This window comes from Periplaneta americana, chromosome 16 (assembly GCF_040183065.1).
Source record: "Periplaneta americana isolate PAMFEO1 chromosome 16, P.americana_PAMFEO1_priV1, whole genome shotgun sequence".
Taxonomy (NCBI): Eukaryota; Metazoa; Arthropoda; class Insecta; order Blattodea; family Blattidae; genus Periplaneta; species Periplaneta americana.
In genome coordinates this window covers 123,199,852-123,216,257 of record NC_091132.1, presented here as the reverse complement: position 1 = coordinate 123,216,257, position 16,406 = coordinate 123,199,852, and the positions used below count along the sequence as shown (strand labels likewise).

Genomic DNA, 16,406 nt, shown 5'->3' with positions numbered 1-16,406 from the left:
TTGTTTCTCCCACTCTCTAGCTGATTATTACTGTTGGCTATTATCTGCTAGAAGAATTTTCTTCGAACAATACATTGTACTACTCTGTAGAGAAAATATTTGTCAGAACCAGTAGCTCAGTTGTAATGGAATAATTGAAGTGGTGAGATCAATAACCATTCAAGTCCACTTCCGGCCATTCATTTTTTGCAAATTTGAAATTAAATGTTTGATATTTCCACAAGTGTTAGGACTTTTAAAAGTTGATACATTACTTTGTTTTTATCTCTGAAACAACCAGAAATATTACGTCCAAAAAATAATGATTAGATGAGAAATAAAAAAAAGTTTCTTGCATTTATCTTGAAACTAGTGTAAATGGACTTGAATGGTTATTGATCTCACTGCTTCAATTACTGTCATGCCTCTGCAAAGTCAATGGATTTCTAATCCTATTCTGTTTTATTATTTCCTTTTAAAAGTTCCTAAGCCTTTCTTTCACTTGTTCAGATCGATATTTCATCCCTCTCATTAGTTATAATAGGAAAAATTCAATACTGAGCTAGTCTCAGCAAAACACTGGGTATATAACCACCTCAACGAATTCTCATGGATCAAAGACGAGCAATGATTTCTGACATTGTGTAATACCATACCTTTAAAGTTTGAGTAACATTTGTACATAATGATTTGACTAAGGAGCTACATCGTTAATCGAATAGGTATTTATCAATGGTCTGGAAAAATCCCATAAAAAGTAATTTAAAGATAGATAGTACCCCGGAATATAAAAGAATAGGTTATACACATGTGACATAGGTTACATTTAACATATAATTTTCAATAATGTTATGACGGAATGAAATGTACATAATGTTAGATAGGCTTATTGGAACATTTTATAAACAAAATAAATTTTACAATGACAAGCTCATAAAATTCTGTTATTAAGCTTATCATCATCATCATCATCCTTCATGCATTAGGAAATTGATTCCTGTAGCAGCTACTGAATATTAAGCTTATGTCAGTTAAAATTCTGCGTAGCCTAGGCTATACAATAGGTACCATAAATGTTTTACTACTTCTTCAGAAAATTAAGTCAACTTTATTAGGCCTATATTTTTGTGTAAGTAACAAACTGATATAAACCTCTAGTTTTTACTGAACTACATAAAAATTCTCAATATTTCAGTAAGCCAACATCTCGAATTTTCACATCAATATCAGTACTGGTATGTTTTTCATTGGGCTCCTACAGATTTTAGGTGATTTCAACAATTTTTATAAATAGAGAAGAAAAATAACTGAATTGAATTTATTTGTGGGTAGGCCTACTAAGAAGATGATAGATACAAACCAGAAAGGCTGTAGAGAATTTATATGATAAAAAATTGTGACTGCCTCAGTTTTTCTATTTGAATGAAACAGATGACCAGCACGACTTGCGGCATGTGAGGATAAAAAAAAAAGAGTGACGCAAAATCCAATATGCATAGGCCTTCGTAACTTAAATTGTATACTATTTATACCAGCAATGTATTTGCAACGATATTCATGTCTATCTTTCTCTTTGTCTGCAGGAACAATTTCTAAATAACAGCACAAACAAGACATGGTGGATACCAATTACCTACGCAAGAAGTGTCCACAATGATTTCACAGATACCAACACGAAGATATGGATGAGAGGCCAAAAAAGCATGACCCTGCTACAGAATGTTACTGACAACGAATGGATTATCTTGAACGTTCAGTCAACAGGTTAGCTATGTATCTTTTTAGTCCTGGTACCAAACAGTTTTAAATTTCAATCAAGTATTAACATCACCATTTAATTTGACTATTTACATATATAAAAAAATTAAATTATTACATTTTCAGAACAAAACGAAATATTTTCGTATTTCCCTGGCTTAAAAGGGATGAAACAGAGCACATGTACAGTTTTAGACACAAAGAATGACCTCTCTCCTGTGGCATGAATTTATCTAACAATAAGTCCACTTCAGGCACCACCTGGTTCACACAACTAGGGAAAAGATGTTTATTTTGCACCTAATTTACTCCTTGAAGGTATCTTCGTTACAGATCATTCATAACATTTTACTTATAAATAAATAGAAAAAAAAAACAACAAACAAACATAACAAGAGAAAAACAGAGCGGAATCGCGCATAACAAATTCCTTCACGTGTAAACTCATGGACTCAACCAGTCTTCCAAAACGAACTTGGCATATGACAACCAGTCATTTATTTTTTGTCTAAGACTGTTCATAAAAATATGGTGTTACCGGTATATAGCTATCATAAACTATAAAAATAAGTATGGTATCACTATCAAGTTCATCATCATCCTCATTGTGACTGACTATAAATAAACAATTCTGTCTCTAAAGAACATGTTTCAAATTGTTCACTCAAACAATTGATTGGTGTTCCTTTGGATCTTATGATTTTAGGTTTATACAACATTAATTTTTAATATCTTCTTTTTCAAATTGTTGTATAATTTTGATTTGAAACAAGTTATCTTTAAAAGATTGATAATGTTTAATTTGTTTTGGATAGATTTATTTTCAACATGGTTCCTTCTCTTTCACCCACTAATTCCTAGCAGGAATCGCAATTAGGATACTTCTGTTCTCTTTTTAATATTCCTATAAATAAATAAATAAATAAATATGTATATATATATATACATAAATATGTTGTTGTTTTCTAATGCCAGGCGTTTCACAATAAAGTCATTTAACCTCTTGCACTCCAATATTTTTCAAATATATTATCATGGTCAGCCATTGAAGCACAGATTTTGAGGTGTTTCGAATCCATTTCTTGGTTTGAGTTGCACAATGGGCAGTTAGGGGACTGATATATTCCTATTCTATGCAGGTGTTTGGCCAAACAATCATGGCCTGTTGCCAATCTAAATGCAGCTACAGACGATTTCTGTGGTAAATCGGGAATTAACTGTGGATTATGATGCATATTATATATATATATATATATATATATATATATATATATATTAGTACAACCAGTGATTCATAAACATTTTTAAATTGTGCTAAATCTGCTTTTTCAAGTACGGTACCATAATGTTCATACATTGTGCCACATATCATTTGGAAAATATTACCCTTTACATTTATATCCTTAAAATTCTTCAAAATAACAATATCACATATTTAAAAGAATAAACCACTTAAATTGATATAGTGCTACATTAAATTTTTTTTTTCATATAATTTTCATAATTTTTATCTTCTTGGTGGATATTTTCTTGTCATATCCCTTAGTTCATATGCCATACAAAAATAAAACATACCGGTATGTATTACCGGTATCACTATTTTGATCATCCCACAAAACTTAAGACTGACAGAGCAGGACAATATTGATGCATCTTGGTTTATGGACAATGAAATTAAGTCATAGTAACAAAAACAAAAGTAAGAAATGTAGGCTACAGAAACTGTATGATATTTTGTAATATCATATTCATTTTAAAAATAAATTGATGATATGAAGAAGAATTTGTTCTTTAAATTAATTTTATTATTGCAGGATTTTACCGTGTCAACTATGATGCACTCTCAATGTCACTGATTAATAAACAGCTTACTGAAGACCACACAGCCATACATGTTAACAATCGAGCCAGTTTGTTGAATGATGCTTTTCATTTGGCACAAAATGATGAGCTGAACTACACTGTTCCAATGGAACTCGGTCTCTACCTTGCTAACGAGAAACATCCTCTGCCATGGAAAACGTATATTCGTGGTATCCAAAGATTGAGTTACAAAACGTATAACACACCAGATTATGACGATTTCACGGTAAGTTTGTTTTCTAAATATATTCTGCAGTTCTACTCAATGTTATAAATTTCTATTTCATAGTGACACCACAAATTTAATAATAGGCTACTATCCAGCCAGCAGCAAGAAACCTACATAGTTTTTAGAAATATTTAATCATCATCATCATTATCATCATCATCATCATCATCATCATCATCATCATCATCATCATCATCATCCTTGCATGTATTGGGCCTAGTGGCCCATTATGGTCTCTTGCCAATGCTCGAACAGTCTGCCCAAGGATCTCTTGCCCACAGGATGGTAATTTAAAATTTGGCGTGGAATTCTAGACCGAGGCATTCTGATAACATGTGATCTCCAGTTTTGTCTGTATTTCTGTAGGTATTCTGTAATCGGTTCAATCTGCAGTTCTATCATAATGTCAAAATTTTTAATGTGATCCATTCTCGTGTATCCCGCTGTACGCTGCATAAATCTTATTTCTGCCACCGTTAATTTTTGTGAATCAATATTACAAATCGTCCAAGCTTCACTATCAAAAAGTATAGGTCTGGCCAATGTTTTATAAATTCTGGTGTGCGTGTGTTTTTGTACTAAGGTTGGTTTGAATATCTGATTAATTATCCCCATTGCTCTGTTGAATTTAATAATTTTCTCATTCAAATCCTTTCCTTCTTCATATGAAATTTGGTAACCGAGACAACTAAAATTTTTTACTTGTTCGATGATCTTATTATTGATGCAAATTTTGCTACAGACTGGTTCCTTTCCTAAAAAAGCCATCACTTTAGATTTGTCAGTTGAAATTACCATATTGAAACTTTCTGCCATTTGATTGAAGTTGTAAACCAAACGTTGTAAATTATCTTCTGAAGTTGCCATAAACACAATGTCATCAGCAAATAATAAAGTATCTATTTGGGACAAACGACTTATTGGTATACTTCCATGTGGTTTCAATCTCCATTCCTTAATAATGTGATTCATGTATATTATAAACAATAGAGGAGATAAACTACAATCCCTTCTCACTCCTTGATTTATTCGTTTCCATTCTGAATATTTGTTTTCAATCCTAACCTGTATATGATTATTATTATAAATATTTTAAATAGCTGTTATTGATTTGGAATACCATTACGTGCTAAAATATTCAATAATTTGTTTCTATCTACTCTGTCGAAGGCTTTCTTCATATCAATAAATGCCAGGTGGGTTTCAATATTAAATTCTCTATGGTTTTCGATCAAAAGCTTCAGTGTAAAATATCCATCTGCACATGATTTACCTTTTCGGAATCCATTTTGTGCTTCATCCAGTGTAGTGTCATAAAATTGGTTCAATTTAAATTTTAGTAATTTGGTATAAATTTTGTAGCCAGAATTGAGAAGGCTTATTCGTCTAAAGTTATCACAATTGCTTTTAACACCTTTTTTGTGTTCCGGAATTACTATTGCTCTTTGCCAACTTTCTGGTGGAGGATTCTCATCATTAAATGTTCGGATCTAGAAAAGTAAAAATCTATTATTAAAAGCATCTCCTGCATATTATTTAATATTTAATAATAACTCACTAATATTAACAGCATAAAAATGACAATAGAAAAAAAGCACTGATTCCACATGAAAAACTTATTAGATTACCAGGAAACAATTGGCATTCATACAGTCCTCTCTGTAGATTGAAAACTCAAAAAAGTTTCACATCCATTGTTCAAGAATTAAAACAGAAAATCAATATCCCGAATTTAAAAGAAAACCTACAAATTAAACCAAACCCTTTAACTCTATTAAATATAGAATATAATCTAAATTTAACAGAAGAAATACTGAAATCAGAAGTAAACACTGAAATAATAAAACAATTGTCTTTAGAGACAATTAATATTAGGTACCCTCCACAAAACTGGCTTCATTTATACACTGACGGATCCTTGATCGCCAGAGAATAAGGTGCCGGTGCAGGTGTTACGTGCTGTCTCTTCTCACTTTATAGACCTCTTGGGTATGGAACAACAAGTTTTGATGGAGAAATCATTGCAATAAGTGAAAGTCTCAGGAATCTTCTATGCCACATCAATAAATTTAAAAATGCAGTTATATTGTCAGACTCCAAAGCAGCTATTCTATCAATAGCCTCTAAACACACACCTTCATCTCAAACAGCAGAAATAACTAAAATGCTCTCTCAATTAATACCACTCAATAAAAGAATTGTATTCCAATGGATACCATCCCATTGTGGAATCCTGGGAAACGAGAATGCAGATGCTTTAGCAAAGAAGGGCAGCACTGCTACTTACAGACCTGTTACTAAATTTACGTATTACTCTGTGAAAAGATTTATTAAATCTACATACTTAGACTTCAACAAACAAAATTTGATAACACAATCCCAAGGGAAAAAATGGAACTCCCTGCATCAAAATCCACAGTTAATTCCCGATTTACCACGAAAATCGTCTGTAGCTGCATTTAGATTGGCAACAGGCCATGATTGTTTGGCCAAACACCTGCATAAAATTGGAAGATATCAGTCCCCTAACTGCCCATTGTGCAACTCAAACCAAGAAATGCATTCGGAACACCTCAAAATCTGTGCTTCAGTGGCTGGTCATGATAATATCTTTGAAAAATATTGGAGTGCAAGAGGTCAAATGACTTTATTGTCAAACGCCTGGCATTAGAAAACAACAACAACATATTTAATAATAATAATAATAATAATAATAATAATAATAATAATAATAATAATAATAATAATAATAACAGTAATAAGAATTATGTTGTTGTTTTTAACGGTGGAACACTACATTTAATTCATTGGTGTCCTGCCTTCCCAATGATCGAACAATATTTGTTTTATTTTTCTACGAAAGATGAGCAATAGTCATGAAGTAGTCTTCATTACATATTGTGGTGCTATGGTGCATGTGGCAAACATGACATTCTTCATTATTTGTATATGGGCTGTTAAGCAGTCATGCCTGGTGGTCAGTCGATATATATGGCCACAGATCCTTTCCTTAGTTTGTTTCTGTATTCTTCCCACACGTCCTGGATTCCATTCCAAATTTTTTTCTTCTAACCTCATAATTAAGTATCCTTCAAAGACTTATATTTTGTTTTATTTTGTAAGCTCGCTTGCAGACTTAATGTTCAAAACTAGTTTTTCCGAGATTATTTTGATGTTTTTTTTTTCTGTTAGAATCAGTAGCGGCCTGCAATTACAAAGGTTTACAGTTCTGGATGAAAGATAGTACATTTAGCAAACACATGCTGTTTATTGCATCTAAATCGGATAATGCGTGTAATTACAGCCCCTTCTCGAAGTTGACTTTGCACCCGAAATTGCACTCCAACAATCCGTGTGCTACACCTCTCCCACCTGGTACAACTAGTTACGTAGTGGAGATGTGCTTTTCTAGTTTTTTAGGTCAAATTAACTAAATCCTTCACTCCGGTGTTTGTCCATGTATTTTCTCCTCTAAACAGAATACACAGGTGGGGGAGAAAGCGTTTTCATGATCACAGCTAAAAACGAATCGTTTCTGTATTAAAATGACTAGTAGGCTACATGATTTCCTCAACTTTTTGCAGAAATTTCAATATTTAAATTTTGTGTAGGACGTCGTAATTTCTTAAGTTAACATGCAATTTCTCTTTTAATTTCGAAAAGGGTTGGTCGATTATCAGGTTTGCATTTAATTCATTTTTAATATAAAATATTTCCTTAGACACACTGACTAATACCCACTGTACTATAACACACTGGAATTGTAATGATATACAGTAGTCCAGAAGCCTGTGTATTCTCGTAATGCTGGTCATAAAGAGATGAGGGTGTTGACGGTTCTTTTGTATATTCGGAGAGAGCTGCTTCGGTTGCAGCTCTAATGCAGTCTTATGGGACGGTGAAGAAAACCAGTTTTCTGCTGCCGATTACCCTACGTTGAGCTTCAGGAACTGCCGATCACAGATCCGAAAAGTACACTACAGCTAAAATTCTCGAGCAGTTCAAGGCTCCTACAGACAGTAAAATCTCGAATCGAAGGAGAATGAATTAGAAAAATGAATGAAACAATGAACTAGATTACATAAAAGCACGTTTTACATTTTTAATTTTTTCAGGTCCATTTAAATGGCGGCTCTGCAGTTCTTATTGTAGAGCCGCCCCTGGCTAGAATATCAGCCTTCTCATTTCCTACTATTCCTAGATGGGAGGTTAGTCACTGAAAGTAAATTTGTTTACCTAAACTTGTTAGGTGTTTAATTAGTTTACTTGTCTCTTTAATTGTTTCCAAATTGTATAGCTCTTTGAAGCCACTGCCCATACAGATGGAAGTAATATAACTGCATATTTTAACAGTTCATTCCTTGGATAGAGTAAAAAAACAACAACAAAAATTTAACACCATATTAGTCCCAGTGAATAATTTTCTCATAAATAAGTAATTTTTCCTTTAACACTATTTTACTCGATAAGTATTGTCTGTACGATTCTGACTTTTAATCTTATTATTAGAGAAACTGATAAGAAATAATTGAGGAGTTCTATGTAATATGGGCTTATGATAGGAAATCATATTTTGAGAAAAATAGGAATAAAAAATTGAACTTTGCACAACATTTTATTTATTGCTTTTTTACTGGTACAACATTATACAAAAAATACTTTTCATGTTTATTCTATCAAGTGCTAAGTGGAAACTAAGTTTCTCTTCAGTTTTCATATAGATATTGATGTTCAAAGTGATGCTTATATGGGCCCTTTTTAGGGAGAACAGCTGTTCATGATCCCTTTTTTACACATAAGTATTACATTGTTATGTTACACATTGTGGTAATACAAAAATACAACTTAGGAGTAAAGAGAACTCAAAAATTATTATCTTAAACAGATTTTAACAAAATGTAAACATAAATCACTTTGTATGAAATTTAAAAAATAAATGATTCTTCCCTAACATGAAGTGAAGTTAATCATTCAGATTTAGTTCATCATCACTAGCTCCTTGTGCATTTTCACTTCTGGTTTGCAGGAAAACTTCTTCGTACCAAGCAACATCATTTGGTACCGGTACCAGGAATTTAAATAAACTGTGCACATATTTTTCTTTTGTTGCACAGGGTGGCTTCCCAATAACCTATTGTCAATATTCATGTCAGTCATTTTTCTTCAAGTATTTCTTTTTAAATCTTCTTGTTCTGTTACTGTACATTTTTCAAAACATTTATTTTTACTGCATTGTTTAACTAGAAGAAACTGTTTGCTAGAAATACCTTCATCAGTAATAGATGTATAATTTTTGCCGGAATTCCTTTTAATCTACCTCGCAGCATGGTCTCTTCTTGACTGTCCCTTGTATTTCTTAGTTCCATCATTAACAGCTATCTCAGACATCTTTAAATAACATAATTAATAACACAACTGCAGTTCATACTCGTAATGGCTTGTCTCTCCTACAAACATAATATTTTCCACATGAAGAGTCAATAGCATATTGCCATTTTGTTTTCACATTTCATTCTGTGCTCAATCTTTAACATTTATGATAAAATGGAATACCACAGGGTGATATCTTGACATATGTACATGTATTCCTCAATAGCATAATTTTTCAAACAGAGTAATCATTTAGCATCAAGCATGTTCGTAACCTGCTAGTTTAATTTACGTATTATATGGAACACAATACTTCCACATGAATATTTAATAATATACGGTATGTAATTATTGCAAGTCATAATTCCATTTGTGTCTAATCTTAACATTATGATATTGTTCATGTACACAGCTGAGTCAGTGCACGTCTAATTATAATGTAACATTTATCTAGTCAAGTGGTAAGCATGTTTGTTTGTCCGAATATTACCGGTACTTCATTCCACTTAATTTTGTAATTCAATATTCACTATGTATAACATGATACTTATGATTATCTGATGATGGCAAATAATTGCCGAAAATAAATGTAAGATAGTAATAATTAAGACTATACATTACTTGATAAGCAAGAAGACGGACCCGTTTAACCTATATTCACCTAATGTAATAATTATTGCCCAAAAATACACTCCTCTTCCATTAATACGACATTGACACAACTTCTACAGCACGTATTTCTGTGAAATGATTACAGAAATATGTCCTAAGAAACTAGCCTATATTGTATTAATTTTACTACCTCTCATTAATAATTTAAATGGTAACAATTATTTTTCAGAATTACATTATTCAGCTATTAGCTAGAATATACAGTTCCTCAGGATTTACATTAAATATAGACTGGAGCAACATAGCAAGTGTGATAAAGCCTACTCTTACGTACTGGTCATGCGCCACAAAAAGATTTGACTGTATTTGGAAAGCTGAGTCTCTCTTTTCCGACTGGATTAAAGAGCCTGAAGACAGTAAAATAAACCGGTAAGTTAAAAATATGTGCATGTGTATGCATCTTATTATTTTTAATGTATTTTATTGCACTCGCTCTTTCATTCAGCATCTCCAAAATGAAGTCATGTACGTACTGATTGACTAATTCCTTTCTCTTTAATTTGGGCCAATGACCGCCCCTGCTGACTATTCTTGAAACCACTAAGTACTAGGATCGAATTAAAAAATTCCCCACATTCTATGAAGTGGAAAATGAATAATGAATGAAGCTTCCCTTCAAAGTATACTGAACTGCATCAACTCTACACGAAAAGAACTTTGGCAAAACAAAGCTAAAGTCACAGAAAAAAATATAGCAATGCAACCCGATTGAAATAACTTATAGATTTATTAATTTGTCCTACAGAATAATATCTGTGATATTGACAATTTATATTTGAGGAGAAAAATTTTCTCCGGCGCCAGGGATGGAACCCGGGTCATTGGTTCTATGTACCAAGTGCTCTGACCACTGAGTTACACCGAATTCAATCCACAGCACCAGACAGCTCCTAGTATAATGGCAGTTGACATTGGACATAAACGTCAACAATACGCCTAACTTGGATCAAGCCACAAAGTGAAACACTGAAGGAGGAGGGTTCGGTCCGGTGCTGTGGATTGAATTCGGCGTAGCTCAGTGGTCAGAGCGCTTGGTATGTAGAACCAAGGACCCGGGTTCGATCCCCAGCGGCGGAGCGAATTTTTCTCCTCTAATATTAATTGTCAATATCACAGATATTATACTGTAGGACACATGAATAAATCTATAATATTCTCATAGCTGCAGTGCATATATTTGTACAGATTCCTGTGCACGTAACTGCAGAATGCCTGTCAAACAAGTCACTCAGCTGAGTGCGCTCCTAGCATAATGGCAGTTGACATTGGACATATACGTCAACAATACGCCTAACTTGGAGTCAGGCCACAAAGGGAAACATTGAAGGAGGAGAGTTCGGTCCGGTGCTGTGGATTGAATTCGGAGTAGCTCAGTGGTCAGAGCGCTTGGTACGTAGAACCAAGGACCCGGGTTCGATCCCCGGCGTCGGAGCGAATTTTTCTCCTCAAATATTAATTGAAATAACTTGACTCAAACCATGGACAAATAACACACACATTGTTGTAAGCTATTCTAGTCATCTTTTTTCTGTATTTGTGCATAGCATAAATCACAGAAACAATATATTTACTGTTTTCTTACACAATTTCAATTCCATCCATTCGGATTATTTTCCTTTGAGGCTTAGGAAAAATTCCATATTTCATGTTTAGTGGTTGTCAGTCTTCAGAATCTGTAAATCACGTTTATTTCCGAAGTTTTCCTCTCCTAAGCGGGCTGTGTTCACTTCGGCTTCTTGGCTATAAAGTGCTACCTATTCTCTAATATAGGCCAGGGCAAGAAAACCTTATCTGGTATACTATCTATAACGTCAGTGGAAACAAAATCTGTTACTCCATGGTATGAGTCCAATTCTGCTATTCTGATAATGCCTTTTACCTGCGTAATATTTTTCATCTTTCCATATTTTTCTTTATTTAAGAGCCTAAAGTTTCTTTTCCTATAATTGAAATAATCACATATTTCTCCAATATAGTACATATTTTCATAATGGTTTTACCTTTTTTTTTATTAATTTTTTACAGGGTTCCTTATTCACAGTCATATCTTTAAATATTTTAAATTGTAGAAAAAAGAATGTACCGGTAATAAAATGTATTACAATACTAGTTACGGTAGCCTACTGTTACTTCCATGAAATAGCCTAGTTAATTGACAATTGCATATTCGCAAGATAATAGCACAGTCTAGTATATACAGTCACGAAGCTCAATACGTAGGGAATATGCATCCATAGATAGTTGCTAACCACTAGGATCGCTACAATCACTTCAACACAGACAATGATAATAGAAACAACAACAACCAAATTTCTTGGCTTAAAAATCGATAATATGTTAAATTGGAAAAATCATATTAAAGAAATTACCCCCAAACTAAATTCAGCTTGTTTAGCTATTAGATCTATGCAAAAGATAGTAGATATCGATACTTTCACTCAGTAATGAGTTTTGGAATAATATTCTGGGGAAATTCCACAGATAGTAACAGTATATTCCTATTACAAAAAAGAGTAATTGGAATAATAGTAGGTGCCAAATGTAGGGAATCTTGTAGGACTATTTGCAAAAAACTACAAATAATACCCATGGCTTGTCAGTATCTCTTTTCATTAATAATCTTCCTCTCATGTAATCGTGAAAACTTTGTAACTAATGCAACAGTTCATAGCATAAATACACATCTAAAAAATTACTTTCATACTCCATCGACAAGGAGTGCGTTATATGGCAGTAAACATTTTTAATAGCCTCCCTATCGATATAAAAAATGAAACTCAAAACATAAGATTATTTAGGGCCAAATTAAAGAAGTACCTAATTTCTCACGCCTTCTATTCTGTAGGCCTAGGTGAATTCATGACATTCAATAATGCTTCATGAAATTGATACTAGTGTTGTGTTGTACTAGTAGACTATATTGTAAATCTCTTCTGTAGCCTATATATTTCATCTAGACTGTGACTATAAATCAAGACTTTATAATAGTATTAAGTTTTTTGACTTGTTCCATATTCTAGCTGTGAAGCAATGTATGAATACCATGGAATGTTAATAAATACAATACAATGCAATGCGAAATAGTACCAGTATAGTCTATTGTTCCTAGTACCCTCAACAACTCAAGCTTCGTGACTGTATATACTAGACTGTGATAATAACATCATAAGTGAAGTTTTCGAAAATTTCTGAATTTACATTTTATTATACAACCATGAGATGGAGAGACCAACTTCATTCTCTTCAAGATGGAACAGGCAGCAGTCCTAAACCTTGAAGTGAATGATAGGTATACAACCATATCCACCATCACCATAATCACTATCTCCAACACTACCATAATAATTGATCTATAACTGGATATGCAAAATTTTCAATTGATAATTCACTCGTTCTCTTAATGGTATGAGAGTATAAATACTGTAATACAGTGCATAGGTCTTCATTTTATCTTTCCACGCACGTTTATGTGTACTACAGCTTCAACTCTACATCCGAGAGCTTGGAAAGATAAAATATATGCACTGTATTATTTTCTTTTCTGATTTTCACTAATATTGTATGTACGAAAGTTGGAGGAATAACGAATTGCTGATATTTTACAGGATTTCATCGGATAAAAAGGATGCTCTATATTGTAAAGTAATTAGGTTAAACAGGGACGTGTGGGAAATGCTGTGGCTTCAAAACATGAAAAACAAACCTATTAATATGCAACACAATAAATATTGGACCACAGAATGTGAAGAAGATGAGGACATTCTAAAAAGGTAAATTAGAGGACTATTTTACTTGATTGCATTACATAAACTGCATGAACTGTAAATTGTTGTTATTATTATTATTTCTTTACATGTACTAATACAAAATCTTAATAAATTTACTTCTGTACTCCATGACACTGCAGGAACGAGCTCAATTGGCAGCCCATTATATGTCATGACAATACACTAATATATGAAGAGTCCACTGCAAGAATGATGGATGTCACTTTCTTGTCGAAAATGAACCAAGACTGTCAATGCATAGCTTAAGACATATAGAATGTACATAGAGAGTTATATGGCATTAACACTGTAGTCATTGTCCAGTAATGATCGGAAAATCACAGTTAAGCTTTGAGCACTAAGCATTTCAAACTTTCAATTGCTTCTCCTGCAAAATGTATTCCAAATGACATTCATCATTCCTGCAGTGGACTCTTCATATACAATACTTATTAATGATTTTCAATAGAGAGTTACTTTCCGCCCACACTGTATATGACAAATATGGTACCGGTTCTACTATATAGGCTACTAATTATTAATTATATCGTAATATAGGCATAATCCCAGTTTTATAGTATCATACCACTACCAGTAACATTAAATATTGAAACCTGAAGTTCAAAAGATACTTTTGTATGCAATGAGAAAGTTTTTCTTAATTAAAATTTATAAATCCATTAAAAAATATCATTTTAAAGGGTTAGGCATAGCTTAAAGCAGTACAATTTTTGGAAATATTCAACATTTTTTTCCTCCATTACTGTATCTTGTACAATAATGAAAATTGGTATGTGTAAAACACTGTCTTCCTGTTATATGGAAAAAATATTTTTACGATTAAAAAAATTATTATTATTATTTTTTTTTTTCCTAAATTTAAAATGGTACCAGTTCACTGTGCAGTGATGAAGCATTTCCCTCATAACTCATAAACTTTTTAACTTTTTCATGTTCTCTCTCTTTGATTTTATTGCTGAAACTCACGTTCACAATATCATGCTCTTTCAAATACATTCCTTAATAAATAATATATATATATATTTTTTATTTTGTGTTAGAAGAAAATACCGATATTTGACCATTTTTTAAAATGAATTTATTTTTTATCAGGCAATGTATTAAAGGTAGAGAAATGATTTTGCATCATATTGTAGACATGACATGCATAAATACAAACAAAAAGAGTTCATCGCAGAATGTTGGATAGTTTTTGAGTTATGAGTGAAACGCTTCATCACTGCACAGTAAACTGCCACCATTTTCAATTTTGAAACACATATATATATATATATATATATATATATATATATAATTTTTTTAAATCGTGAAAATATGTTTTTCATATAGCAGGACAGTATTTTACACTTTTACACACATACTAATTTTCATTATTGTACAAGGTAAATAATGGAGGAAGAAAATGTTGAATATTTCCAAAATTTTATTACCGTACTGTAAGCTGTACCTAACCCCTTAAACTTTTTAGATAATGTAATAATGACTAGTACGGTATTCAAATATCGTAGATAGGTACTTATCATTATGTTTCTTTCTTGTGTAGATATTTGTCCATGCCATTACCAAGTGTCGAACTCCATGAGAAAGAAGTGCACAATGCTGTACACACTAGCAACATCATCAGCCGTAAGTACCGGTACCTTAATTATTTTAAATTTATTTATCTTTATTTTAGTACTATTTTAAAACTGAAACTATTCGTCGTAGATGAGTTCGCAAAATTATAATCTTATGAAACTAATTAGAAATAAATCGTTGTAACTTACTTTCTTTCAACGTGTTTTTAAGTCAGTACAATGAATCAACCCATTATTTCACAGTCAGGATATTGTATTAAGTTCTGAATAACTTTCTGAATAATGCTATATGCTACATATTTCCACCAGAGGAATTACAGTATGTTGTTAGTAACCACCACCATGCATTAGGCTTATTTTTTTTATCAGTAGTAGTCAACCTGGTTGGCGAGTTGGTATAGCACTGGCCTTCTATGCCCAAGGTTGCGGGTTCGATCCCGGGCCAGGTCGATGGCATTTAAGTGTGCTTAAATGCGACAAGCTCATGTCAGTACATTTACTGGCATGTAAAAGAACTCCTGCGGGACAAAATTCTGGCACATCCGGCGACGCTGATATAACCTCTGCAGTTGCGAGTGTCGTTAAATAAAACATAACATTAACATTTATCAGTAGTAGCCAAAAAATCTGTTCCATTCATTATTTAAGAGTCTTCACAAATTTGATTCTATATTTTCAGTGAATCACAGTAGTGAACATTTATCCACCACCAGTAACACTATTAAGAGTCTTCATACCCAGGGCCGCCGACAGAATTTATGAGCCCCTATGCAATACTGTACTCGGACCCCCATTAAAAAAAGTAACAATTACAAGTTACCAGTTATTCTAACCTTATTTGCAAAATAAATAAAAGATAACCCATACACAGATACGAACCTAAAAATATACACTTTTATTACAGTGAAAACTTTTAGCAAAATTTCACATTAGCATAATATATTATATTCATAAAATATTATTCCTAAACACCTGTAATTTATAACTTGCAGTCCATCATCCACAAACAACTGTCCTTGACTTCATTGATGCAAAATCATCAATTATATCATCAAAATTTAAAGATCTAGCAAGATCGCTCTCCAGACTAAGGAGGCCAAGATTACTCAATCGTTCTTGACACATTGTTTATCTGAATACATTTCTTATTTCCTTCATTTTGCTGAAGGA

The 16,406-nt window shown here is 32.6% G+C and overlaps 1 protein-coding gene across 1 annotated transcript in view; it reads left to right on the top strand.

Annotated features, from left to right (window-relative positions):
- Positions 1–16,406, top strand: part of LOC138691197 (putative aminopeptidase-2) — a 155,663-nt gene that overhangs the window by 136,575 nt on the left and 2,682 nt on the right. Inside the window, exons 21-25 of the mRNA XM_069812984.1 lie at positions 1,563–1,743; positions 3,552–3,826; positions 10,041–10,240; positions 13,477–13,641; positions 15,203–15,285. Of these exons, the coding sequence (XP_069669085.1) occupies positions 1,563–1,743; positions 3,552–3,826; positions 10,041–10,240; positions 13,477–13,641; positions 15,203–15,285 (904 nt within the window). The remainder of the gene's footprint in view (positions 1–1,562; positions 1,744–3,551; positions 3,827–10,040; positions 10,241–13,476; positions 13,642–15,202; positions 15,286–16,406) is intronic.